Here is a 25,369-nt window from a genome sequence, read left to right as displayed (position 1 = left end):
AAATGTGTGGTGTTTTTGTCCCCGTGGCCATGCCTAGGCGACAAGTGCTGTGTCCACCTAGCGGTGACCATTTCTTACCCTTTTGTGTGCCCTCAAGTATCCCTGCCATGACGCATCCCAAGGTCTCATCTGGGCGCGTTAAAAAAAAGGCCCTTCCTGGAGGCATACCAACAATGTTGTCGGGGCATGTATCTCAAGACTCTATGTGGTAAGACATCCAGAAGGACCTTGTCTGGATACTTTTCTCAAGAGTCCCAACAGTGAGGCATCCCAAGGACCTTGTCCGGACACTTGTCCCAAGATTCCCAGCTGTAAGGCAGTCCAAGGACCTTGTCCAGGCACTTTTCTCAAGAGTCCCAACTGTGAGGCTTCCCAAGACTGGGCACTTGTCTCAAGAGTCATAGCCGTGAGGCATACCAAGGGCCTTGTCCGGGCGCCTCTCTCAAGAGTCCCTGCCGAAATGCATCCCAAGGATCTTGTTCAGGCACTTTTCTCAAGAATCCGAGCCGTGAGGCATCCCAAGAACCTTGTCCAGACACTTATCTCAAGAGTCCAAGCGGTAGGCACCCCAAGGACCTTGTCCGGGCCCTTGTCACAAGTGTCCCTGCCATAAGGCATCCCAAAGACCTTGTCCGGGCACTTGTTTCAAGCGTCCCTGGCAGAAGGCATCCCAAGGACCTTGTTGAGGCACTTGTCTCAAGAGTCCCTTCTGTGAGGCATCTCAAGGTCCTAGTCACAGCACTTGTCTCAAGAATGCCTGTCGCTGTCATCCACTCATTCAAAGCACCTCAGCCCAGCTGCTTGTCCCTGAGTTATGGCCAAGGCTCACTAGAAAACACCATAGGGTCTTTCTCCTGTGTCTCTTGCACACTCTGACAACGTCTGCATACACTACACACAACACACACTGGAAATACCAAACACCCGACCACATTCACATAAACCCCACTGCTCCCCTATGCTGCATCCTTCCGAACACACCCTCACTCAATCAATCAATGTTTACTTTATTCGGTTTCAATTAGTAGAAAACCATAAAAGTATAGACATGTCATATAAATACATTTTCCACAAATGTTACATAAATAATTAAAACACAGTAGATTACCAACATAGCTTAAATTTCAAAGTTCATATTAAAAGAATATACAGCAACAAGATTAAAGTGCATCAGTCTTCGGTGAATGGTTACTTCTATGACGAATACAACATTTTAAAAACTTGGCAACATTTAGAGCTAAGAAATCAGAATCCAAAATTTGGAGAAACATGAAAGCAGGACGGCATTGGCGTAAGCCTAGGCTTTTTAAGATTGGAGCTAACCATCGCCTTCTAGGTTCAATATAAAATTTACAAAAAAGGGTCATATGTATAAGAGATTGGGGCGAGACACCGTCGCAGGGACAAAGGGATAGCAGCTTTGATCAGTCATTTACAGTTGGAAATGTGACTAGTTGATGGAAAGTGTTGAACCTAAACCGGGTCAACAAAAATCTGTCATAGCTGCTTAATTTCCAAGTTAGGTAAGGCTGAATAACCAAGGAGGATTGTTTCAGCAAAGAGTGCTGTGCTTCAGAGGCCAGACGAAAGTCCGCTAGATGGCATAAGCACTGTGTTTTTAACATTTTCCTTGAGAGCTCTGCTATTAGTGAGGGTTATGATAATATTTCTTTAAGCCCAGGTCATATAAAAACTGCTTAACATATCGGAGCCAACCGATCTTAGCAGAGTTTTCGAGTAAAAGGCAGTCCTTTAGGAGACTTTGAGTGAAAACTAACTTACTTGATGACCAGAGGCTATGCCATAACAGGATTGGCTGCATCTTTATGGTATCTGTAATGTAAGGCAAACCTAATTCTAAAGGGCAACAGAAGGTTGAAGTACCCTGGGGAACGGCGAGGAGGAACCTCAAAAAATTGTTCTCCACTTTTTGGAGGGATTCCGCCTGTATGTAGCCCCATACCCCTGCTCCATAAATAGCAGTGCTAATGCACTTTGCCTGATAAATACGGATTATCTCGACCGGAGGTCTTTTTCCTAGTCTCTGAGAGAAGTTTACTAAAGCCACGGTTGACTTTAAAAACAGCAATTTTCTGGCCTTTATAGCTTTTTCCATGAGCCTTTCTCGTCTATTAAAACTCCAAGATAGGGATAAGTAGTTGTATTCTCCACCCTGGAATTATTTATATAAGTGTCTCTCCCTTTTCTTTGCTTTGGCCCGGAATTCACGGTGAAGGGTTTTTTTAATGTTAATTTTTAAATCTAAGTTAGACATGAATGAGTTATATCTATTTAGTGAGCGTTGGACTTCCAGGGGAGTGTGGGCGATAATCACTGCGTCGTCCGCATAGAGGAGAGCGGGGACCGGACGATTTTGAATTTGAGGTAGGTCCTGGCACCCCTCCAACATGGCTTCTTCTAGGCCATTAGTGTAGAGAATGAAAAGGAAGGGGTCCAGGACACAACCCTGTCTGACTCCCCGCTCAACCCTAAATGGGGCTGTCAACTCTCCTCTCCTCCCGCTCCGAATCTCACTCTGGCCGTGGCATTGGAGTATATTTCCCGAAGAAAATTTACTAATGGGGGATCGACACCTATAGCTGTTAAAATGTCCCAGAGCTTCGAATGGCCTACGCAGTCGAAAGCTGATGTCAGATCTACTTAGGCCATATGCAGTCTCCCGCCTTTAGCATTTACATATTTGCCCGTAAGTAAAGTCAGGTTTAAAACTTGCTCAATGGTGCCAAAACCTTCCCTAAATCTGTACTGGAGATCTGATAGGATCATGTCATCCTCAGCCCAAAGCTGTAGGCGCGCTAATATAATGCACCCCACAACTTTTCCCAAGGAGTCAAGTAATGAGATGGGACGATAGCAGGTTGGGCTTTGGCGATCCCCCTTTTTGAAGACTGGAACCAGGATGGATTCTGCCCATGAGTCCAACAGTCCAACTTTGCAAGTAGCTTCCAATACCCAGAGCAAAATTGGGGCCCAGAGGTCCATTTTATATTTGTAAAGGTGAACCGGGAACCCCATCGGGGCCTGGCGCCTTACCCCCTCTGCTTGCCCTTAAAGCTTGCTCAACTTCAGTCAAAGTGAAGTCTAAAGCAAAAGAGGTGCATGTGGACTTAGTACTGTTAACGCTCGTCCCTGAGTGACACTGGACTATGGGCACGTTGGCAGTTTCTCCGAATATTTGGGAAAAATGAGTTATCCAGGATGATTTGTCAATCGTAACTTCAATTGTACCTGGATCCAGACAAAAAAGGTGTGTTAATCACCTCCCAAAAAGTGGCACTGTCATTCGTTAAACAACTAGTATGTAAATCTGCCCACAGCTCCTCTTTTAGTTCTGTTTTCCTTTGCCGTAATTCCAGGTGATAGTTTTTCCTAAGTTGGATTATCTCTTGCCTGTCTCTTACCATTCTATTTAGAGCGTTTTAAAGATTTGAATATGCTTTGGTACAGGTTTTATTAAACCAGCCCACCGTGGGGCATATTACCAAGGGCTATTATCGCCGGATTAGCGGGACTTTTTCCCGCTAATGCGGCGATAATTTCATTGCCCTATTACCAAGCGATAGCGGGCATTTAGGGGCCCACTTTGCATGTCAGCGATCATTATCGCTAATGACATGCAAAGTGGGCGTGCCAAGATGTTAGCGACTGAAAACAGTCGCTAATATCTCTATCTCCTATTACCAACTTTTGGAAATATTTGCGCTAAGCGCGAATATCTCCAAAAGCTAACGCCTGCCCTGAGCAGTTCTTAGCCATGTTATCCAATGGTAGGTGGATAACATGGCTAAGAGCATTAGCTCGGTAATGCATGAATATCGCTGACTTCTCAGCGATTTTCATGCATTTCGGCCGATTTTTATCGCTAGGAGATAAACCTTGATAATAGCAAGGCTCCTAAGCGATAAAAATAGGCGAAGCATGGCGATAAAATTATTGCCGCTAACCAAGCATAGCGATAATTATTTCATTTATTTATTTAGTGTATCTTGTATAGCGCACGGCTACCCCAACGGGTGTCCCGCCGCTCGATTATCGCTTATGCTTGGTAATATGCCCCCTTGTTCTTTCTTTCCCCATTAGTTTTAATATTTAGTGCTTCCTTTACAGATTTGGTTACAACCAAAAAGTTGTCAAGAATCTCCTGAGGGGTTGATGAATCAGCCAAACAGTTCATGATTGCTGTCATTGAGTTCTTAACGACTTTTTTGGTGATCGTTGCTGGGTCAGCGTGTACCCACTTAAGTGAATAGCCGTTTAGTCTGTTCAAGACCAAGCTTTCCTCCCTGTGGGACCTCATATGGTTTATCTTTCCTCGCACCAATGGAAGAGAAAGAACAATGGAAATAGGGAAGTGGTCACTAAAAGCACAGTTGTGAGTTGTAAATGTAAATTGATACTTGTATAGCGCACTACTCACCCGCAAGGGTCTCAAGGCGCTTGTACGAATACCGCTGTGGAACCCATCCTGGCTTTCCCTGTGAGGCGTCCACTCCTGGGCACCCCCAAGGTGGAGGCCAGGCATCCTTAGCGTTGTGGGGGCCGCTGTGGAGATTAAGCAAGCTATTGCCCAGAGTTGCAGAGTGGGACTCCATGATTGGAATAGGCACCGAGGCGAGAATTATCAGGTCCGTGGAATTTTGAGCCCAAGACCCGCCGAGGCGGGGAATTGAACCCTGGTCCCGGGTTAGACCTCTGCATCAGGGTCTGCCGCTCTAATCATTGAGCCACACTTCTCCACTGTTGTGAAGTTCGAGATAAGGGATGAGGCCCTGTTGGTCAGAAAAATAAAATCTATACAACTAGCAGCAACTCTACCATTAAAGGTCGGAGTAAGGGGGACAGGGGGAGATAGTAATTTGTTGGCCAGGACCAATTGCAGAATAAAAATTGTCTCATTCAAACAGGCCCCAGTCTGAGTATGAGTGAAATGTGTCATGTTGTTATCTTTCTCATCTAATAGGCCACAATTTATATTGTCATGTTGGGCGCACAAGAATGAATTAAAGTCACCACCTCAGATGATAATAGGGTATTTACCTTGATATTTGTTATTGAGTTCTAAAAGGAGGTAGCAAATTTCTTTCAGGGTGTCGATCAGCTGGCATTGCTGAAAGTTATTATAAAAATTGACTATCACGAGTAAATCCATTTTGTTATTGTCAAGAATATTTAATCTGAAAATTAGCCTCGAGTTTTAGGGCTATATTTTCTCGCACTGAGATTAAATTGGAAATATAAACCACCAACCCTCCTTTTGCGCGCCCTAATATTAACGGAATCGCGGAAGAGAAAAAGGTTTTATAACCATTTAAATTGATAGGTGAGACCGCCCAAGTCTCTTGGAGACAGAGGATGCCGTAGGTCCGAGAGAAGGTAAGCTACTCTCCAAGATTGACCTTTGAGCGTGGGCCGGCAATGTTCCACAAAATAATGCTGAGTGGTTCCCCTCTCGTGGATTTTGCGTCAGAGGGAAGGACTGTTACAGGGCCTCCAGGTTCCTTTAAGGAAATTCCAGTAGTAGGAGTGCCCGGGCCTTGATCTACTCTAGTTGTTATTGGTAAACTCTGTGATGTAGAGCTATTACCAAAGTTGACTGTGGTAGGTTCTTGCTCCATCTCAGGTTGGACCAAGATGGGATTTGAGGTGGGAGGTATAATGTTTGGTAACTGCGCCTTTACGATTTGTGATGTAGGGGAGGGGATTTCTGAGTGAGCCTCTTTAGGGCTTTTGGTCGTGCAGGACGTGTTCCTAGAAAAATAGATTGATTGTCAGTCCACTTCCTCAAGAGGGGATAACATCTCAAACCTATATGAAGTTACAATAGAGCCATTCCCTTCTCCTCTGGACCTAGTGGGGGGTTTGTAAAAGAAACCCAAAGGGAGGGCTATAATGCTGGAATGTAGATGAGAAATTTCCTCTTTATGCTTCAGGAGAGATCGGACCATTCGGGGAATCAAAAATGTATAACAATGCAGTCACCAGGAATGGACTTTGGTGAGGTGCCAACCCACCCAACTCTGCGGACCATCAGTATTTCGTTTAAATACTGGGGGCTAAAATTCTTGAATTTGGTCAACCAGACCACCACTTTGTTACGGAGAGTAGGCCAGGACTCGCTCTGTCCCTGTTTTAGTACCGGAGCCCCAGTTAGAATTAGTACATAGGGACAGGAGGCGGGTGGTAGATCTAAAGTATCCGTGCTGGGTTGGACACTAGTGTTGTTTATGTTTTCCCCTCTGTTTGACCCTCGTCTACTCTTTTCCTCCACTCTAAGCTGGGGGTTAAGTTGGGGATCCTCTGCTACATGTCTAGGTAAAATTAATTCTTGAGGTTCTCTTGGGGTACCAGATGTATTTACCTGGATCATGGGCCTGTGTCCCTCTGTTTGTGTGGTGTTGGAAACCTTACTACTGTGGGCCATTTTCATGTTGTCCAGTGAGTTGCTAAGTGTCCCTACAACCTCTTTCCGCTGCTCGATTTTCTCCTCCATGCGGCCAAATCTTTTTTCAATGAGCACACTCATCTGGGTCATCATGGCACTGATCTGAGCTTCCAGCAACCCCCTAACTAAATCTTCAAAGAGAACCTTGCTACCCGATAACAATTCATTTAAATTTGGGATCGGTACTTCTGTCTGAGGGCCAAAGGTATTAGGAGGTTCCTCTGTTTGGGTTTCTGCTTGAACAGTTACTTGTGAGCGAGAGCCAGGGGCATCTTTATTCTTACCATCCTTGCCCTTCCTTTCTCCCTTCATTCTAGTTCTTGCTACGTTCCCTTTCATCAGTTTGGATTGGTTCCGTGTTTGAGGCCCTATCCCTACTGATGTCGTATTTTCAGTCTCCCTATCTTGAATCGGAGGGGCTGGGGATTGTTTAACGAGGGGGGAGTTGGTATTATTTCGTTGAATTATAACCTTAGGTGTTAATGATCAATTAGATTCTTCCTCCCTGGTCAATGGGAACTGAGAAGGATCTAGTGAAAGCCTCCGCTCGGTTAACTGTATCTCGTGGGTGAGAAGGGACTCGGCTCTAACCAGGAAGGCGTCTAACGTGCCTACGGTACTCTTGCGTCTCTCCATAGTTCTCAGTTTTGGTGACAATAGTAACCCCTATAAACAAGCTACTGAATAAACCTGTATGGATACAGAAATAAAAACCAACCAGTAAAACAGGAGGTGAGGACAGGGAAGCTCTGAGGTTAAGATACAAATGCTGGGGCTGACAACAAATCTTCTTAATATGCCGCTGAGCTGGGGGGAAGTATTCCAAATATAAGATGGTAAAACTGAAGAATGTTTTACCAGTCAACATCCCCAAAGGACAATAATACAAAAAGAATAAAACGTACTTGGGGGCTATAAAGTAACCTACAATTAAAATGTTACTTTGCAATTGTTCAAAACAAATGACGTGGACAGTAAAGTCATAAAAGGGGCTCAGAGTCAACAATGTTCTTACCGCGACTCAGGAGATAGTCCCCGAAAATGCGTCCAAGGGGGGTGGCTCTGCCCTGCCCATTTCTGGCCCTGACGGGCGCAAACGGGCCCTCCCTTGGCCCGGGCTTTGCCCGGGCGCCACCCGCGCGCGTCCCGCTGTGCCATTTACCTCACGTTGGGACAAGGACTGCTGGAACCCCTTGCTGTTTCCCTCACGGCTCCGTGCTGGGAAAGAAAGTGTTCAGGTAGGTTTTGCGCGACCCGCGGTGCGTGGCGCGCTCGTCGAATTTCAAGCGCCTCTGGACGCAGTCTGTGATGTCACTGGTGCGCCTGGTGTCCCGGGCTGCTGGGAGTTGTGGTTTCGCAGCCCGGGTATCACTAGCTGTTTCCCTCACGGTGGGACAAGGACTGCTGGAACCCCTTACTGTTTCCCTCACGGCTCCGTGCTGGGGCAGAAAGTGTGCAGGTAGGTTGCGCGTCCCGCGGTGTGTGGTACGCTCGCCGAATTGCAAGTGCCTCTGGGCGCAGGCTATGATGTCACTGGTGCGCCTGGTGTCCCGAGGCTGCTGGGAGTTGTGGTTTCGCAGCCCGGGTCTCGCTGGCCATTACCCTCACGGCACGACAAGGACTGCTAGAACCCCTTGCAGTTTCCCTCACGGCTCCGTGCTGGGGCAGAAATTGTTCAGGTAGGTTTTGCGCGTCCTCACCTTTACAGACTGTACTTACCCTGCACATTCCCTCTGTTACTGTACCTACTCTGCTGCTCCCTCTGCTGTAGACGTCAGAGGGACAAAGTATATTCACCTTTCACTTGCCCTCTGTTTCAAATGGCGTCACAGACTGTTTGTTCCCTGCACATCCCTTCTGCTACAGCTGTCAGAGTCACAGACTGGATAAACCCTGCACATTCCTCCTGTCACAGATGTCGGAGTCACAGACTGCATGTACTCTGCACACACCCTCCATTACAAATGTGGGAGTCACAGACTGCACGTACCCTGAACATCCCTTCTGTTACAGATGTCGGAGTCACAGACTGCATGTACCCTGCACATCCCCTGTCTTACATTTTTCACAGTCACAAACTGTACATACCATACACATCTGATCTGTTATTAATATCGGAGTTACAGACTGTTGTAGCTCGCATACCCCCTCTGTTTCTGTGCCTACACAGTACATTCTCTCTGGTACATATTTCAAAGTTGCAGACTACATGTATCTTGCACATCTCCTATGTTAAGGATATCAGAGTCAATGGTTGCATGTACCCTGCACACACCCTCCGTTACAAATGTGGGAGTCACAGACTGCACGTCCCCTACACATACCTTCCGTTATAGATATCAGACTCACAGATTGCAAGTACCCTGCATATTCATTCTATTACAGATGTCAGAGTCACTGACTGCAAGCACCCTGCACATCTCCTGTGTCACAGTTTACAGAGTCACAAACTTTATGGTCCATACACATCTGATCTGTTATAGATATCGGAGTCACAGATGGTTTGTGCCTTGCACACCCACTCTGTTACTGTGCCTACACTGTGCATTCTCTCTGCTACATATGTCAGAGTCACAGATTGCACGTACCGTGTCAGGATTTCTTAGCCGTGCCTACCTAATAGGTTGAACTACAAGTCCCATGAGCCCGGTGTGGGTTTCCCGGTATATAACGGAAGGCGGGACCGAGAGACTTTGTGCGTGATTTTGGTTTGTGAGTCGTCGACAATCTCCACATTTGTCCGTTACCATAGTTTCCTGCTTGGTGGAGGTCTACTCGCTGTTTTGCTGTTGCTTCGGAGAAGCCCTGGTTTAACGCTGACTCCGCTCGGGTTCTCCGAGCGCTGTGCTTGCCGAGTGCCTTTCCTCGGGTCTTGGTACTTCCGGGTCGTTTCTCCTGACTCGAAGTTTGGCTGGTGAGTGTAGGGGTTGCTAGCTACATAGCGGTGCGAGTGGAGGATTCTTCCCGTCTTTCTAGCGGGAGTAAACGCTTTCTGCCTTGTTTAGACTTCCAAGACATTGTGGAGTGTTATCCTGCTTACTTCGAGTTTTCATTTATTTTCCATGCCGTGAGCGGAGCGCTGTGGCAGCGCTATGCGCTACCGTTACGAAGACAAACATTAAACAATGTGGAATTAGGAGGATTGAGGTGGAAGTGCCAAAGCGGAAAGTAGTGGGCAAGTCCTACACTTTGCCGTATTTGGAGTATGGCGTTTTGTACCTTTTCTTTTGGATAAATACGGATCTTAAGCACTGTGTTAAAAAACAGAAGATAGTAGTAGGAGGCTACATCTTACCGTTTAACGAACTGCTTCTCTTTGCATCTCCTGTTGGGTGAAGGAACCCTTCTGGATGACTTTGGATTGTGTGCTTTTTGGGAACAACGGAGAAGGGTTCTCCTTATGCTGGGAACGGTTTCAAGGGAGCATTTCTTCCAGTATGAGATTCAATACTAAGGGGTGCGTTTTCATAATGATATGTTACTAAAACAGTACTCCACCAATGTTCGAGTGTCTGAGAAGTAACCTGTCTCTTCTACCTTTAGGGATCAGGAACATATTAAGCTCACCATATCATTACAGAAGCAGGAGGGCATTTTGGAGAACCTGAGCCAAGTGAATAGAGGGGCATTAGCGAGAATAAAATGAGAGTAGTATTTTCCTGTGTATATTATAACGTTGGTGTGTTTTCTCTTTCAGCTATCCCTTCCCAGCTGTTCCCTTCTCTTTATTTCCCTCGCCCGATCACTCGAACACCCTGTGTATTCCTATATCAGGGTGTTGGTGAGGTCAGGAGGTGGAGCCTATATTGCTGTAATTGGACCCTGCGGAGTGCGGAGTGCGACCTGACATACTGTACACACACCCTCCGTTACAAATGTGGGAGTCACAAACTGCATGTTCCCTGAACATCGCTTCTCTTACAGATATCTGAGTCACAGACTGCATGTACCATACACATCCCCTGTGTTACACTTTTCTGTCACCAACAGTACGTACCATACACAACTCCTCTGTTACAGATATCAGAGTCAGAGGTTGCATGTACCTTGCACATCCCCTCCGTTACAGATGTGGGAGTCACAGACGGCACGTTCCCTACACATCCCATGTGTTAAAGTGTTCAAAGTCACCAACTGTACTTACCATACACAACTCCTCTGTTACTGGTGTTGGAGTCGCAGACTGCACATACCCTACACATCCCCTCTGTTATAGATATCAGAGTCACAGACAGAACATTCCTTCTGTTACAGATGTTGGAGTCACAGACTGCACATACCCTGAATATCCCTTCTGTTACAGATGTTGGAGTCGCAGACTGCATATACTCTATGCATCTCCTGCATTACTGATGTGGGGACACAGATTGCATGTACCATGTCCATCCCTGTGTTACAGTTTTCAGAGTCACAAATCATACATACCCTGCACATCCCCTCCGTTGCAGAAGTCGGAGTCACAGCATGTTCTACTGATCCGGAAAGACAACACTGAGGATTTGATGGAGAACTCTCTTCCACAGGCGGCTTTTTGGGAAGGATCCAGACAGTCCTTGAACGCAGTTAGAATAACATCATTCCCTGTTGGAAAAATGCATACTTGCAAACAGATCTGAGCATAAGTTGCAGCACATAGATGGTCATCTTGAAGGAGTCTGGTGATTTACCGGTGGTGAAACAGGTAGAGCCACTACTTGATCATCTTTAATGTGTTCAAGCAAGAGTTCATGTGTTATTTTTTTCTTTTAAACATAGATCTATGTTATTCATCACATAACAATTTTAATTAGGCAATACATTTTTCTGAACGTTTTATGAATCAGGTGTCACACTTCCCTCCTCCCACAATGCTGCTTACTCCATGGCATTCTACCACTGGGTTTTACCTCATGTCCTTTTATATCCATTTTCACAAGTCTGCCCTTCCTGAGCTTGTTTTCTTCCGTAAATTGTTTGCAAATTAAGAGTTTGAAATCAGGCAAGAAAGAGCTCTGGAAGTGAGGATTGAGATACTTAGACCAGACAGCACATAGCCAAACAGAAGTTGGTTCCCTGTGGACACAAGGGAGGGGCACTCTGGAGGTCAGACAGGAAGCTTGCAGGCACCTTCATAAATGGACACAATGCTTCCAATGGGATCACGTGTTACAAATACATGGCGTGTCGCACTCACCCAGTGTGTTGTTCTCTAGGCCTGTGATGCAGTGAGTGACGTCAAGAGGGCACTGTGTAATGATACCCGAGCAGCTGCTGGTGTGGAGAGCAAAGCACTGTTCGCATTGTAGGCAATCTGCAGGAAACAGAAATTCAATAGAAAGTTCTGTATATCACTTTGTTTAAAAAAAAAAAAAAAAAAAAAACAATACAGGTGTAAAAATGAGTCTTGGTGCCTGGAGTGGGGGACTTTCATCTTTTGGGTTGAAAGGTTTTGGACATAAGGAGAAGATAAGAAGGTTCTGGTGCACAGTATATTGCAAAAATAAATGCAAAAAAAAATGCACCAGCAACTAGTGGTGGTAGGATGGAAATGGAATGTAGCAGAGAGTTACATTCTTTGGGGCATAGAAAAGTGATGGACAATAAGCCCCAAATGGCAAACGAAGACTAGAGACAAGCAAAAACTGAGGCAGAATGAAGATTACAACAGAAAGAAAGTGTCAAGCAGGCACAGAGAAATGGGAAGGCAGAGGCAGATAGCAAGAGATACAAATACACGGAGGCAATGACAGACATACTTAAGAGACAGGTAAAGACGGGGGATAGAATTACTAACATTTGAGTCAACAAAGAGCAGCAATCAAAGTTGATGTGCTGATTTGTGTCAGAGGGAGAGAGCAGAACAGGGCCATATCTACTAAGATATGATTGAGGGTGTGTGGAACACACAGAGTCCCATTCTGGAATTGGGCGGAGATCCATAAACTCTGCAAGATTCCTCAGAGTTCCGCGAGTTGGCAGAATTTGGCACGTTGCACTGCTTGCACTGATTTTTAGAACCAAAAGCTTATTCAGCACTTAAAAATCAGCGAGAATGGCATCAACTGTGCACCAGAGGGCGCTGCTTCTTTCTGCTGCTCAAGTAGATTTCCTACTCAAGAGGCAGCTTTCTCAACTCCAACGGTTGCGACCTACAGCGACTCCCAACTTAAAGAAAATCTCACCAGGTGGCGTTTTAGCATCTGAAAATCACACTAGAGGACACAACGTCTCGCTCACACTAGACAATTTTAAGTTGGCAAAATGCACGTGAGAATAAACTGTGCCACACCGCAATTGGCAGAATTTTGCCCCAACTCTGAAACACAAGTGTAACGCGAGAAGGGCAAAACTCTGCAGGCGGAGAGAATTTCTGCCCACCCTTCAATATGATCTATCCCCCCCCACCCACTTTAGTAAATTGGGCTGCATGTGTTTAAGAACCTCAAATGTTTTACTAAAATGAAAAAAAGAAGCGTGAAAAGCAAATAAATAAAATAAATGAAATAATAGAATTATAAAGAGGCACAGATATAGTGTTTATGATAGTTTATAATGCTTTTTGAACTAAACAATCACTGATTGTGTTTTTGCTTCATCTGGATTATCATAACTTCATGACGAATTTACAGTACAGAAGAATATGCTATGAACGTGCGTTTGCTGGAATAACAGTTCATCGCTTCCTGCATGTTCAATAACCCATGTTTCCATGCCGAAATGAAAGGTGTTTCTGCTTTCGAAGATGCCACGCCTGGACTGGCTACTGGGAGTTTCATTCTAAATAAACAAGGGGAAAACACACTTTAAAACTATTTGTTGTTGCATTGTTTATTTAAAAGCGTTGCAAGAGGGAACAAGGCCCACAGAACCCCAGCTAGTAAACCTGCCCCAGCAGTGAAAGCAGCCCCCACCCTGCCAGCCCACTGAAGCAACCGGTAGCCAGTCCTGTCCTGTAAGACACAGGATCACAACAGAACTTCAGACCTCTTCTGTGGGTCAGACCTGCTCATCAATCAACAGATGCACGTTTTGTACTTAATCAGCAATGAACCACATTTACTTTATTATCCTACTTTTCTAAATAAACTGTTGGTGGGAATGTAAAACATTTGACACCTAAACTGTAACTTGCTGCTAGAGGTGTATGCTTTCTGGAGAAGGGATGCCAAAATTGTTTTCAAAATAAAATCTTGATTAAGGCTTCCAGTATAGAACAATGAATGGACTAGTGATAGTTTATCTATAGATGCCGCCATTTTGCAACATTACAGTCTGCCAAAGCTCGGCTGTAGTGCTGCATGGGTCAGACTTCACCGTCTTGTCTGGCAACGGTCCAGCCAAGGTCTGGTTTAACAGATGAAGTTGCCTTGGATGGTAACATTGTGAATATGTTTGGCTTTGAATATTTTTCACATAATCTTTGAAGTTGAGTTGGGACATAAGCCTTATACTTTTTGCAATCAAGCAATAAATCTTACTTTGGTTTAAAACTATCCATAAAAGAGTCACACAGAAAAAAGAGCTCAATAAATCTTTCCTTATTAAAATGCAAAAATACTAGTCTCAGGACATGAACAAATTAAAGGGCTTATTTATGACTCCCCTGCAACACTTTTGCAACACTTTTTCGTTACTTTTTTTGATGCAGCGGCATTGTTAATAATGTGCCATGTGGTGCGTTATTCACAAAGTGCAAATGCATCACTTTGTAAACCTCTGGATACATTACACCTGTGTCAGGTATAATGTAGGCATGGGGGGCGTTCAGACTCAAGAAAGCCTTATAGAAGTGGCGCAGTGAAATCCATCAGATTTCACTGTGCCACTTCTAGGACACCGCTGTGTCAAAACCTTATGTCCGCCTCACAGCAGGCGTAACGGTTATGCAGTGCAATAAATATAGGCCTCCCCAGTGCATTTCTGGAGCTGCGTCATGCTTACGGCACAACTGTTAATGTTAATGTTATGAGTACTTATAGAGCCCATCTGATACTAGGTGTCCTGGTGCTATGTGAAGAAACACCCTGGGCAGGGGCGGGAGAGAGAAATACAGCCAATAAATTAGGGAAAAGCCATGTTTTGAGTGCTTTTCTAAATGGCAGAAGATTGGTCATATTTGTAAGATCCAGAGGGAGAGCATTCCAAGCTTTGGCTGCATTGACCGTGAAACTTCTGCCACCCCAGTTGACTTTTTTTACCCGTGGGACATCTACAAGTTTTGCGTTGGAGGACTGCAGTGTTCTCTTAGGTAAATACCATTTGAACCAGTGTTTGAGGAATTCATGGCCGATTCCATGCAGGGCTTTAAAAACCAAGCAGAGAGACTTGAATTGAGTTCTTTTTCTGATTGTTAACCAGTGAAGCGTTTTTATTTTGGCAGAGATTGACTCATACTTTGGTATGGCGTTCTGCAACATCTGTAATTTGGTTAACGACTCTTTATGGATGGAAAGGTACAGACTATTGCAGTAATCTAATTTGGACATTATAAGTGTGGTGACTACAATTTTGTGAGCGTCTGTCGGCAGAAGAGGAATTATTCTTTTACAAGATTTGAGGATAAACAATGTGGCAGATACAACCTGATTAACCTGATCCCTAAAATGTCGTTTATCGTCAATCAATACTTCTAGGTTCTTCACTTTCTTGATCAACGTAGGTAGAGGATTCTTGCCCTCCGGCCAGCATTTGGGAATCCAGAAAGTAGGGTTGTTACCAAACAACACCATCTCCATTTTCCTTGAGTTCATTTTCAGCCAGTTTTGGGCCAGCCACCCCCCTACTGCTTTCATGCTGTCCTGTAGCATTGACGCATTCTCATGAGTGACCCCTGGGAGTAGTGTCACCACTATTTGGGTGTCGTCAGTGTAAACCCAAAGTTCTGGATTAGGGGTGCTAAAGACGAGACATAAACTTTGAATAGGGTTGGGATCAGCGAGGAGCCCTGAGGCACCCCCCAGGGTAGAGAGAAGGATTCTGCTTCAAATTCCTCCAATGCCACTGTTTGAGTTCTATCAGTGAGGAATGATTTAATGAACTTCCACGCCTTGCCCCTAATTCCTTTCTCGTACAAACGGTCTATCAACAGTGTGTGATGGACCTTGTCAAAAGCCGCGGAAAGATCCAATATAATCAGAACTGTGTGTCCGCCTTGGTCTAAAATGGTTCTGATTTCTTCAGTGAACTTCAAGAGTGCCGTTTCGGTACTGTGGCCCTCTCTGAACCCGTACTGAGTTGGTTCTAAGGCATGGGAGTCCTGCAAGAATTTGTTAAGTTGGATATTCTTATTGCTTTCAATAATTTTTGTTGGGAGAGTTAGCCTGGAGATCGGTCTGAAATTATTGGGATTACTAGCGTCCAAGTTTTTTTTATTTTTAAGAAGAGGTAGGATGGATGCATGTTTCCAATCATTAGGAAAGTAACCTTCTTGATACATATTATTGATGATAAGGGTCAGTTGCCCTGAAACTGGCTTGGCCGCCAGTTTTAGTATTTAGTATTTAGAAAGGACAGGGTTTATATGGAGAGCCTGATTTCACTTTCTCCAGTAGTTTTTTGAGTGTCAGAAATGTTCGGGGAGGAAAAGTTATTCAGGATAGGCGCCTCTTGGTATAATTTGACCTGATCAAATCCCAAGTTTGAATTGGTATTGGGTACCAGGTCGGAGAAGGTTAAGAAAATACTATTAACTTTGTTGAAGAAACATTTGGCAATAGTTTCACAGTGCTCTTGACTAGCTGAAAAAGGCGGTGAGCAGGGATGGGCTAGTACATTTATAATTCTAAAAAGCTCTTTAGGAGAATTTTTGGCTGTTTTAATTTTGTTACTGAAATATTCTTGTTTAGTATTTTTCAGTACCTGTTTATAAAGTGCCAATCCTGCTTTGTATTAATTTTTATCTTGTTTCTTATAGCCCTTCCACCAATTTCTTTCCAAATATATCGAATACTTTGGAGAGGAGGGCTGCTGTCTCTTGTGACTGTGACGTTTGGTGGGAGCTAGCTTGTCCCCTGCCGCCTTTAACCACTTAGTGTAAGAGCTAGTAGCCACATCTAGATTAGTGGGAATTGGTGTGGAAGAAGAGGTTAAAAGGTCGTGAAAGTCCTCTGCCTTAATCTTATTTCAGGCCCTATTCTCGAAATGATTTGCAGTTAATTTTCGGCACCGTGCGGTCCGGCACATTGAGCTCAAATAATTCTGCCGAATGGTCAGACCAAATTAACGGCAAGACCTTCGTAAATGAGAGTTGCAAGTTGTTAGAGAAAATGCCATCTAAAGTATGACCAGCTTGATGAGCTGAGGAATTTACTTTTTGTTCAAGGTTTCCACCTTTCATCAGGTCTATCAAATTGAGGGTGTCTGGGTCAGAGGTGAGTTCTAGGTGATAATTGAAATCGCCAAATATGATTTGTTCTAGAAAACGACCTTTAGGGTCTGGTGCTCTATATATAAGAGTGCCTTTAAAGGTGAAGTGACTTGAGAGGCCAAACCCAAACTCAAGAGCTTCGCATTCTTCAATAGCTAAAGGATGGAACGAGGCCATAATAGATTTATGATAAATAAAAACTAAACCCCCCCTCGCCTCTGTTGTCTGTTGAGTGTGTAACAGAAGTAGTCGGGTGTGGCCTTCACGAGATCGGGACCGGATGCCTGATCAGTCCAAGACTCGGCAATAAATGCTGCGTGCAATTTATTATCACCTATGAAGGAGGCAATTTCTGAAGAATGTTTAACCAGAGACCTGCCATTAAGAAGTACAAATTTCCATATGAGGAGAGAGACGTCTTTTCTTTCTGGGGCTTGTTTGGCTCTGATGTCTTTTATGGGCAGGAAGATAAACTCAGGGATTTTGGGGTTACACCAAGGGCAGATGGAAAGACCATGAAGTCGTGTGACAACAGGACAGAGCTTGTAGCAATTATGATTGGGGGTAAATCGGTTGAATTCAACCAATTCATTAGCAGAGTATCGAAAGGTTTAGTTGATACCTGTGTTCATTTTTGCAGGGGGGACAGCGCTGAGCACGTCACGAGGGAAGAAGTGCGCCGACAGGCTCGCGCCAGTGTTTGCTTAAGTAGAGTGAGGGCTGTGAGCACTGGCCCGCTGACCTGCCTACCTTCAAAATGCCTGCCTCAGAGTCCGAAGTCCCGTAAAAGGCACTACGGAAGACTTCTAGCTGGGGCAGAAAGTTTGCAAATCTCGCAGAAGTAAAATCAATTAAAAGGGGATGCAATTTCAAAAATATACATCGTCAGCAATGTGTGGCTTTTTGAGCTGACAGATACGTCAGGATTCCTGACGCATCTGTCAATCGTTGCCACATGGAGCGCCGTACAGTAAATACGGCTCATCCATGATTTAGCAAGGAAGACGCACTGACAACGGTTGCATTTTTGTTTCCCCCAGTGATGCAACACTTTTCATAAATGAGGCCCTAAATATGCAAAACAAGACAGAGCAGCACAAGATACCAAGCTAGGTCTCAGCTCAGTAGCCAACAAGCATAAAAATAGTCCAAGAATGTATAATTCTGGGTATTGGAACAGATTATGTTTCAAACTTCATGAGAGTAACTGGGCCATCATAGCAAGTAGCTTTGTTATTTGAAGAGCCAAACTCAGGTACACAATTTCACCAACTCACTACTGGGTTAAATGAGACAATAGGATTTATTTCACTAGAAACAAACCGAGTCAAACTGATGCAAGTTCTGTGTGGAAAAGCCTGACAATTGTAATGGTTTTCCATTCAACATTATCTGCAATGGCCGACTGGTTATATCGCTTAAAATGTGACCCAACCCCAGCATAGAACTACCTGGGACAGATGAAGACGTTACTGACTCCTATATGCCTAACAGAGGATTGTGGAAACAGTTGTTTGCAGCTGTGTCTTGACCCCAACGGGACAGAGATCCTATCCATTGACTAGTTGCACAAGACACGCGCTAACCCTCAAGCATACATGTGTCTAGGTCCTGCCAGTGAAGCCCGCTTTCACCCTTGACATGTTACGATGGAGATAATAAAAGGTCCTGAAGAAGCTGTTGTCACCAGATAAGAACTAGTTCACCAGTGGAAAGTAGACCTTCCTCTAGCTTGATCCTCTGAAACCTATTGGTTATGTCTGGAGGGACACAATATCAACTGAAGAAAGGTAACATCTGCTGCTTTAGAGAAGCCCAAGGCCATGTTGAATCTGGATTTTATTTGTTTTACTCATGTAGAAAAGCAAAACATGAATTTAATAAATGCTGTATAGCTTCTGATGTCAAATTGGAATATACAAACTACCAGTTTTGTTGGAAACGTTTGTCAATTTGTATATATCAGAAATCTGCACAAATACATCTACTATCTTTAATGTCTTAGTGAATCAGGCTCACTGTTTTAAAATGAAAAGATAATGGAAGGTATACATAACTGAAATAAAGACAAACAGGTTGTTTATTCCAAGACAGCAGTTGAATATTTACTAATCAGTTTAGGTCCATTCTAAAACTAAAAATATCCAACAATCTACTCTGAGCAGACTGTCCTTCCTAAGTATATCATGTTTACTCTGCTTCCAGGAGTGCACTGTACATCTAGAGGGACCCTTGTGTATTTCCCTCTATCATACATTGGGGACAAAATAGCATGAGGCAGGAATAGGTTGTTGTGGAACTTCAAAAACTGTTGTTTCTCTGCTGGCAGCAGCCATCCTCCATCTTACAGTCACCTTTCGTGCAAAACTGTGTTAGTGATCATCTAATGGTCACCATGACAACTGGTTCCCTGAAGGGGATTGTGATCATACTTCCATTGCACCTATTGCAATATTTAGGATCATTGTTGAAAACACAATCCAAATCGTGTTAATGATGATTTACATTCATTAACAAACAGTGCTTAGTTTATATGAGGTCATTGGACTCTGATGTCACAGAGAGATACAGGAATAGTCCCTGGGTACAGTTACTGCAACTCAAAATCGTAGCAAGGTGTAACTGGGCAGAACCTCTGTAAAGTGGGACATCATGTGAGGACTACAAGTCATTGAGACAAGGTTGAGTCATAGCCTACTCCTGAGTGCATCAAGGGTGAGCCTAGAGAACACAAACATTTACGTTTGGAGACATCCATTGCAATTAAAGAGTGTTTAAAACTGAGCTAAAGAAAACAAATAAAGGGGGGAAGAGGAAATGGCAATAATGTGAGAGTAGTAAGAGTTAGCTTGAACCATGTCACTTTACAGCAGATTTCTGGAGAGAGGTAAGCCCTATCCTGAACACTACCTTCTTCATATCAGTGTGCATCTTTGCGCGTTGACACACTTCAAGAACACAGAAGGCTATGACCATCTTACCTCCAGTTATCAGTGCCTGGAGCATGATGACAGCTGCAAGGATGGCTCTCATGGTGGTAGGGGAGTTGGGTGATGGAGTCTCTGTGCCTGATCACCTTCCTGTGTCCGTTGTACATCTCATGCTCAGGGCATTTCTTTTATACTGTCACAGAAGAGGAGGGGTACAGGATGCTTGAGCTCTGTACACAGGAAAAAACGTAATGTGGCTGAACTTTTAATTTGTGTCTGCCTTGTGAACGGATGCACTTAGAGATATACTAAAACAATCTTATGATATGATGTCATGTGAATTCTTTTCATACCAAATTGTACTGAAGCCACAACTGTAAGTGCAGGGCTGAATTCTAGTTCCTTTACAAATAAAAATGTGTGCAAGAACAATAATTATGAGTAACATTAATTTTCTTCTCAGGGTATAGACCCAGGGACGGAATTGGATGCACAGGATAATTACCTCATCTCTGACAGTTTTCCGCTGACACATTTTGAATGGTCAATGAAGCTGAGATTTATCAGGGAAAATTCCCAGAGAATAAGCAAAACATGAAGAAATTCTAGTGGTAAATACTGCATCCACATGCTTTCCCACATTGCCAGGGCCAATCCTCATTCCACCACGTCCGCCTTTGTGTTTTACTTCCTGCCAGATATGTTGCAGATGTTCATTGACTTTTGTACATTATCTCATTCATACATTATTAACTGTTGAGTACATATGCAAAGTGGAATACAACCACTTGAATACTGAGGCAAACGTTTGATAATTAATTCAACATGTATAGTGAAGATACAGACACCATGGATAAGACAGACCTGTATCCCTCTTCTATCATACATTTTTTTATGTTCTATATATTCTCTTCAGTGTTCCTTGTTCTCTGGTACCTTGTTTACATTAATCACTTTAGAGACACACTGAGGAGTGGACAGCCAACACAGAGGTGTGACATTAACCCACTGTAATAGTATACTTTGTAAGCTGATAGAAAAGAGGGGCACTTTAAGAGCTCCTCAAAAGTAGACTAAAGTGAATAGGGCAGCATTGATTGTTAAATGGAAAGTTATCTCTGTACATAAAATTAATAGGGCCTATTGTTGTTTTCTGCTAGGCGGTCCGACATGAGTGGACCTGATAAGGGATTAAGGTGGTCAAAACTATGAACTTTACGAATAAGACAAGTTGTGCCATTATTCAAAGATAGGGATTGTTAACACCATAGGTATGACTCTGCACTGGAAAACCTAAACGATCAATTGTAGAGGGTAAGTGGGAGAGAAGACACCATATAAAAACATTGGTGGGATTGGTGTGGCAGTTCAATAAGTTAAAGAGTTTGGTTGGCCCTTCATAGATGTTTGCTTACTCTAGATAACTCTGATATAAGCATTATAGGTTGAAATGGGAATGGTGCTATGTCCATGTCAGAACATGCCATTGTTTAAGGCTTATGACTTGTAACCGGTGAGCCATGTATCTGGTCTAAGGATGCTCCTAGATGTAATTTGAAGTGTTAGATATGAATGAATCAATGAATGAATGACTGAATGGGAACGTGCATGCCTACTCCATGGACTGTCACAGCGCTGAGCTTCCACTTAACAGCGATGTTAGACCTATCATCCTTAGGGTGGTCTTTGGGTATTTATTAAAGCATCTTTTAAGATGTAATTCCAGATTTGAAAGGAGTAGCTGATTTATGCTTAATATCCTTGGCCTAGTGGTGTTATATCCTCTTTAATGGTAAAGTTGGATTTGACATTACCATTTTAGAAATGCCACTTTTAGAAATTGGAGATTGTGCTGCTCTTAACTCTGCTCTCTGTGCCTGCAGCCTGTCTCCAATACATGTTTGGGCAGGGTGACAACTATACTGTGTGCATTCTTCTAGAAAAACCGCAACACAGGAAGGGTTGGGTGTGGCAGGTCGATTCATCTGCTTTCATCTGCATACTGAAAGCCTTCCTAGGCAGGAAGCAGGAGAGGTGGCTCACATCTTTGTTTTTGGAAGTTTTTTTTTTATAAAGTGCAGAACTCGACCGGAAGGTATCAGAGTGCTTTACACGTTCACCAGTTGCATTACAGACAGACCTATGTATTTTGGTAGGCATAGAGGGTTTGAGTGATTTGCCCAGTATTACTGGGTGTTGAGCGTCCTTATCAAAACTCATACCCAGATCCCCAGGTCTTAGGTCTTCTGCTCTAGCTATTAGGCCGCATCCTCTCCCCTGAATAGGTTGTGTCCTGCCCTCACACAAAAGTGCTGATTTACCCCCCACTGCTTGTCTAGAGCCAGGGGTCGGTTCAAAGGGATTCTTCAGAAAACTGCTTTGACTTCACCCTCTACATCAAAGGCACTTTTCGGTATACGTATCAGGCCACTGTCTCTATCAAATCAGTACACTACTGGACCTAGGAAGAACTCTGTTGGAGTAAAGCCTGGTGGGCTGAAGGATTGCCACTCTGCTGTGACTGGCTGTTCTGAGGAACTGTTTCTCTGCTTTGCTGAGCTGTCCTGTTTCTTGTTGATCTCTGCCCCGCTGAGGATAAGAACTGAACCCAGAGTAACTCAAAGCCCATGCTGGCTTGCTTTCAGTGTTCTTAAGTCTCAGAGGTACAAAATACTTCCTACAATTCTGCTGGAGCTTTGGGACTCTGCCTTCTGTGAGTCATACTCTTGCCTGAGGTGCCCCTTCCAGGCTCTGGGCCTGTGGCTTGGGTTCTGCACCTATTTTCATTATCTACATCTCCTGGGTCCTTTAAATCAGGTTTTTTGTTCTTCAAGACCACAAACTGGCCCTTTAGCTCTGTAAATGCGTTGCAAGGATGCTCAACTATGTCTCTTCACACAGCAGCATCACCACCCGTGACTGTGAGGCTTCCGCCTCGCTGTCTGCAATTCCTGGCGGTTCTTCCTGCACAGCAGACCATCGTCAGTGATGCTTACTGTGCTCCAGTGAACCTCTGCCCCAGGAAAGCAACTCTTCGCTCAGCTTGAGACAGTAAAACTTCTGCGGGACGTGTTTGGAACTGTATATATCCTGCACACCATGGATGTCCTCTTGACTTTTCAGATTTACACTTGTCTATTGCGACCTCAAGTAAGTCTTTAGCGCGATTGGCTTCTGAGACGTGTTTTTGCATTTATTCTTATAAAAATTAATCTCTAAACTTCTACTGATTTTTTGTCATTTTGGTCTTGTTTTTCTAAGATATATGTTATTTATTTTTCTAAACTTGTGTGGAGTCTTTTTGTGGTGTTTTCATTGAGTTACTATAATTTAAGTGTGTTGGACCCGGCCTTTTTGGCAGGTTCACCCCGTAACTTTTTGCTTTTCTTAGCCTGTTTCTGTAACCTGGTGTTGGTGATTTTAGGCCTCTGCACACTTTTTCACTGTGGTTCAGTGTAAAGTGCTTACGCTCTCTGTGTGTGTGGTGAGAGTGACCTGCCCTCCCATAGGAATGCATGGGGAATATGTGCGAATATGGTATTTCCTGATGTGTGGTGGAGTGCAGGGTCGACTTTGGTATGTGCGAACTCTTGAGATTGAATGCTGCGCGATGATGTGTGCAGCTTTAATGTGTCTAGTGTGGAAGTGCCACTTCTAGAAGTTGGCATGTTAGTGTAATTTGTGTCTGGCGTGTGATTGGCTGGAGCTGGCTGGTGAGCCAGGCTCCAGGAGTCTGGATGGGTCTGCCCCATGGTGAATGAAGAGATATGCATGTTTATGGCAGGGAGGGGTGCACCTGGGACCTGAATAGGGCTGGTCCTTCCCTCCACAATGCTGGCTCCACCCCCTGTGGTGCGACTGATGACCCTAGCCTGACTAGTGAATAGGAAGGGTGGATGAGCACATCACAGTGCTCCAAAACCAGCTGCGACTGGTTTTCCCCACACCCTGCACCTAAAGACAAAGGAGTTGGCTGTATAAAAAGAGGCTGTGACCTCCTGTAAAATGTTCTTGTTCCTGACTTGAATCTGCCATGGGTGTGCTGCTGCTGGGGCCCAGGGGAAGGCTTGCCTCCCTGTGCCCTGCCCAGCCCCTGGATACCCTGCCCCTGGATGCTGGAGGACTTCTTCCTATGCTGGGAGCTGTTGTGTTCCACCTTGAGGCTCCAAGGCTTCTGGGACCTATTGCCTCGATTTTGGGATTTTACCAAGGCTTATTACAGCCTTCCTGCACCTTATTTTTGGGCCTGGGTGCTTTGATTTAACTTCCCTGAAAAAGAGAGAGCCTGGGGTATGAGCAGCGCGGCGCTGTAGCCCTGGCTGAGGGAACCCCCCCCTCCTTGTGGGTTTATTGCGGGTGCCACCCTGCTCCTTTAATTATTTATATTTCGGGTGCCCATCCCGATTATGCCCACTTATTTGTTATTTTATGGGGAGCCCTCCCCGCAGTTTATTTGACTAAACCGAAGGTGCCTACCCCTCGGTTCTGCGGGGAAAAGAAATCACCGCTGCGGCATGAGTCAAAACCGGAAGTCAGGCACTGTGGTGCCTGACGGCGGGCGGGACTTCCGGTTTCGCTAGGGTAGTCCTGCGCCTGCCGCCGGCACCAGGAAGAGGAGAGGGGAGGTCCGTGTATGCGAAGCAGGGCTTCCGTGTCTGGTGAGAGCCCTGCGTGTGAGGAGTGCAGCGTAGGGAGAGGTGCTGCAGCAACCAGGGAGGCTCCCCAGCGTGAGGGAGAGTCCCGCCCGCTACACGACTGAAGCCCCGGGTGAACGAGTGGTCTGGTACAGGATTCCCCGCGAGACTCCGGTGACGAACACGGAGTCCCGCATGTTGCCCCGGTGAGTCAGGGCTGGGCCAGGTGACGCGGGGGCAGTTCCGTTTCTGTTCCACGAGGGAGCAGATAGATTGTTGTGGTGCCGGTGCCAGGCACTGCGTCAGAGCGGCCCGTGTTGTCAGTGGGCCGCTCCAACAAGGAGTATGGGTGTCCCTGGGTCAGAGGGGCCCGTGGTTGCCCCAGGAGAGGGCCTGTGTTGTTCCCAACGTTTGGGGGCATCCTGAAATCATTTAAGGAGTCAGGGGCCTCCGGGGCCATAGTGGATGTGAGAGCCAGAGGGCTCCAGGGACATGGCTATTTCCTGAGCCTGCGGGCTCCAACGAGGGGCAATTATTTCTTGATGAGCCCACAGGGGCCATGTTTCACCCCGGGGTGTGGCACAGTGGTACCCCATGTTTGTCCTGCAGAGCCTAGAGAGCTCTAATGTGCGCAGTATGTATGTTCAGAGCCAGAGGGCTCCAACCCCTGCGGCGCAGTTTCTCAGAGGGCTAGTGAGGGCCCTTGCCACAGTACACTTCTCAACTGCCCAGCAAGTAGTGGGCAGCTGCACCGTTTAGGCTTTTATTTCCTTTAGGGGGACCTGTTCTTTGTGAATCTAGGAGTGAGTTGCACTCCCTTCACCCCTACCTTGGCCTGTCACAGCTGCACAGCACTTGGTGCCAGCTGCAGCGTTTAGGCCCTTGTGATTGTCATCAGCTGCCCAGCAAGTAGTGGGCAGCTGCAACGTTAAGGTTTGCGCCAGTGGCGCACCCCTGACTGGCGCTGCATTGGCAGCGCGCCCTGGCATTCTGGACA

General features: G+C 45.1%; 1 protein-coding gene across 2 annotated transcripts in view; it reads right to left on the bottom strand.

Moving 5' to 3' along the window:
• Positions 1-19,841, bottom strand: part of LOC147725134 (phospholipase A2 inhibitor and Ly6/PLAUR domain-containing protein-like) — a 29,212-nt gene extending 9,371 nt beyond the window's left edge. The window contains exons 1-4 of one of the 2 annotated variants that reach the window (XM_086967114.1): positions 19,790-19,841; positions 16,727-16,729; positions 11,637-11,753; positions 10,889-11,044 (exon numbers count right to left, since the gene is read on the bottom strand). In XM_086967114.1, coding sequence (XP_086823240.1) covers positions 10,889-11,044; positions 11,637-11,753; positions 16,727-16,729; positions 19,790-19,841 — 328 coding nt within the window. The remainder of the gene's footprint in view (positions 1-10,888; positions 11,045-11,636; positions 11,754-16,726; positions 16,730-19,789) is intronic. The other variant, XM_086967115.1, reaches the window with a different exon arrangement.
• Between the last annotated feature and the right edge of the window lie 5,528 nt (positions 19,842-25,369).

This window comes from Lissotriton vulgaris, chromosome 4_1, assembly GCF_964263255.1.
Source record: "Lissotriton vulgaris chromosome 4_1, aLisVul1.2, whole genome shotgun sequence".
Taxonomy (NCBI): domain Eukaryota; kingdom Metazoa; phylum Chordata; class Amphibia; order Caudata; family Salamandridae; genus Lissotriton; species Lissotriton vulgaris.
The sequence above is the reverse complement of the archived record's forward strand: the minus strand, read 5'-3'. Positions and strand labels throughout refer to the sequence as shown.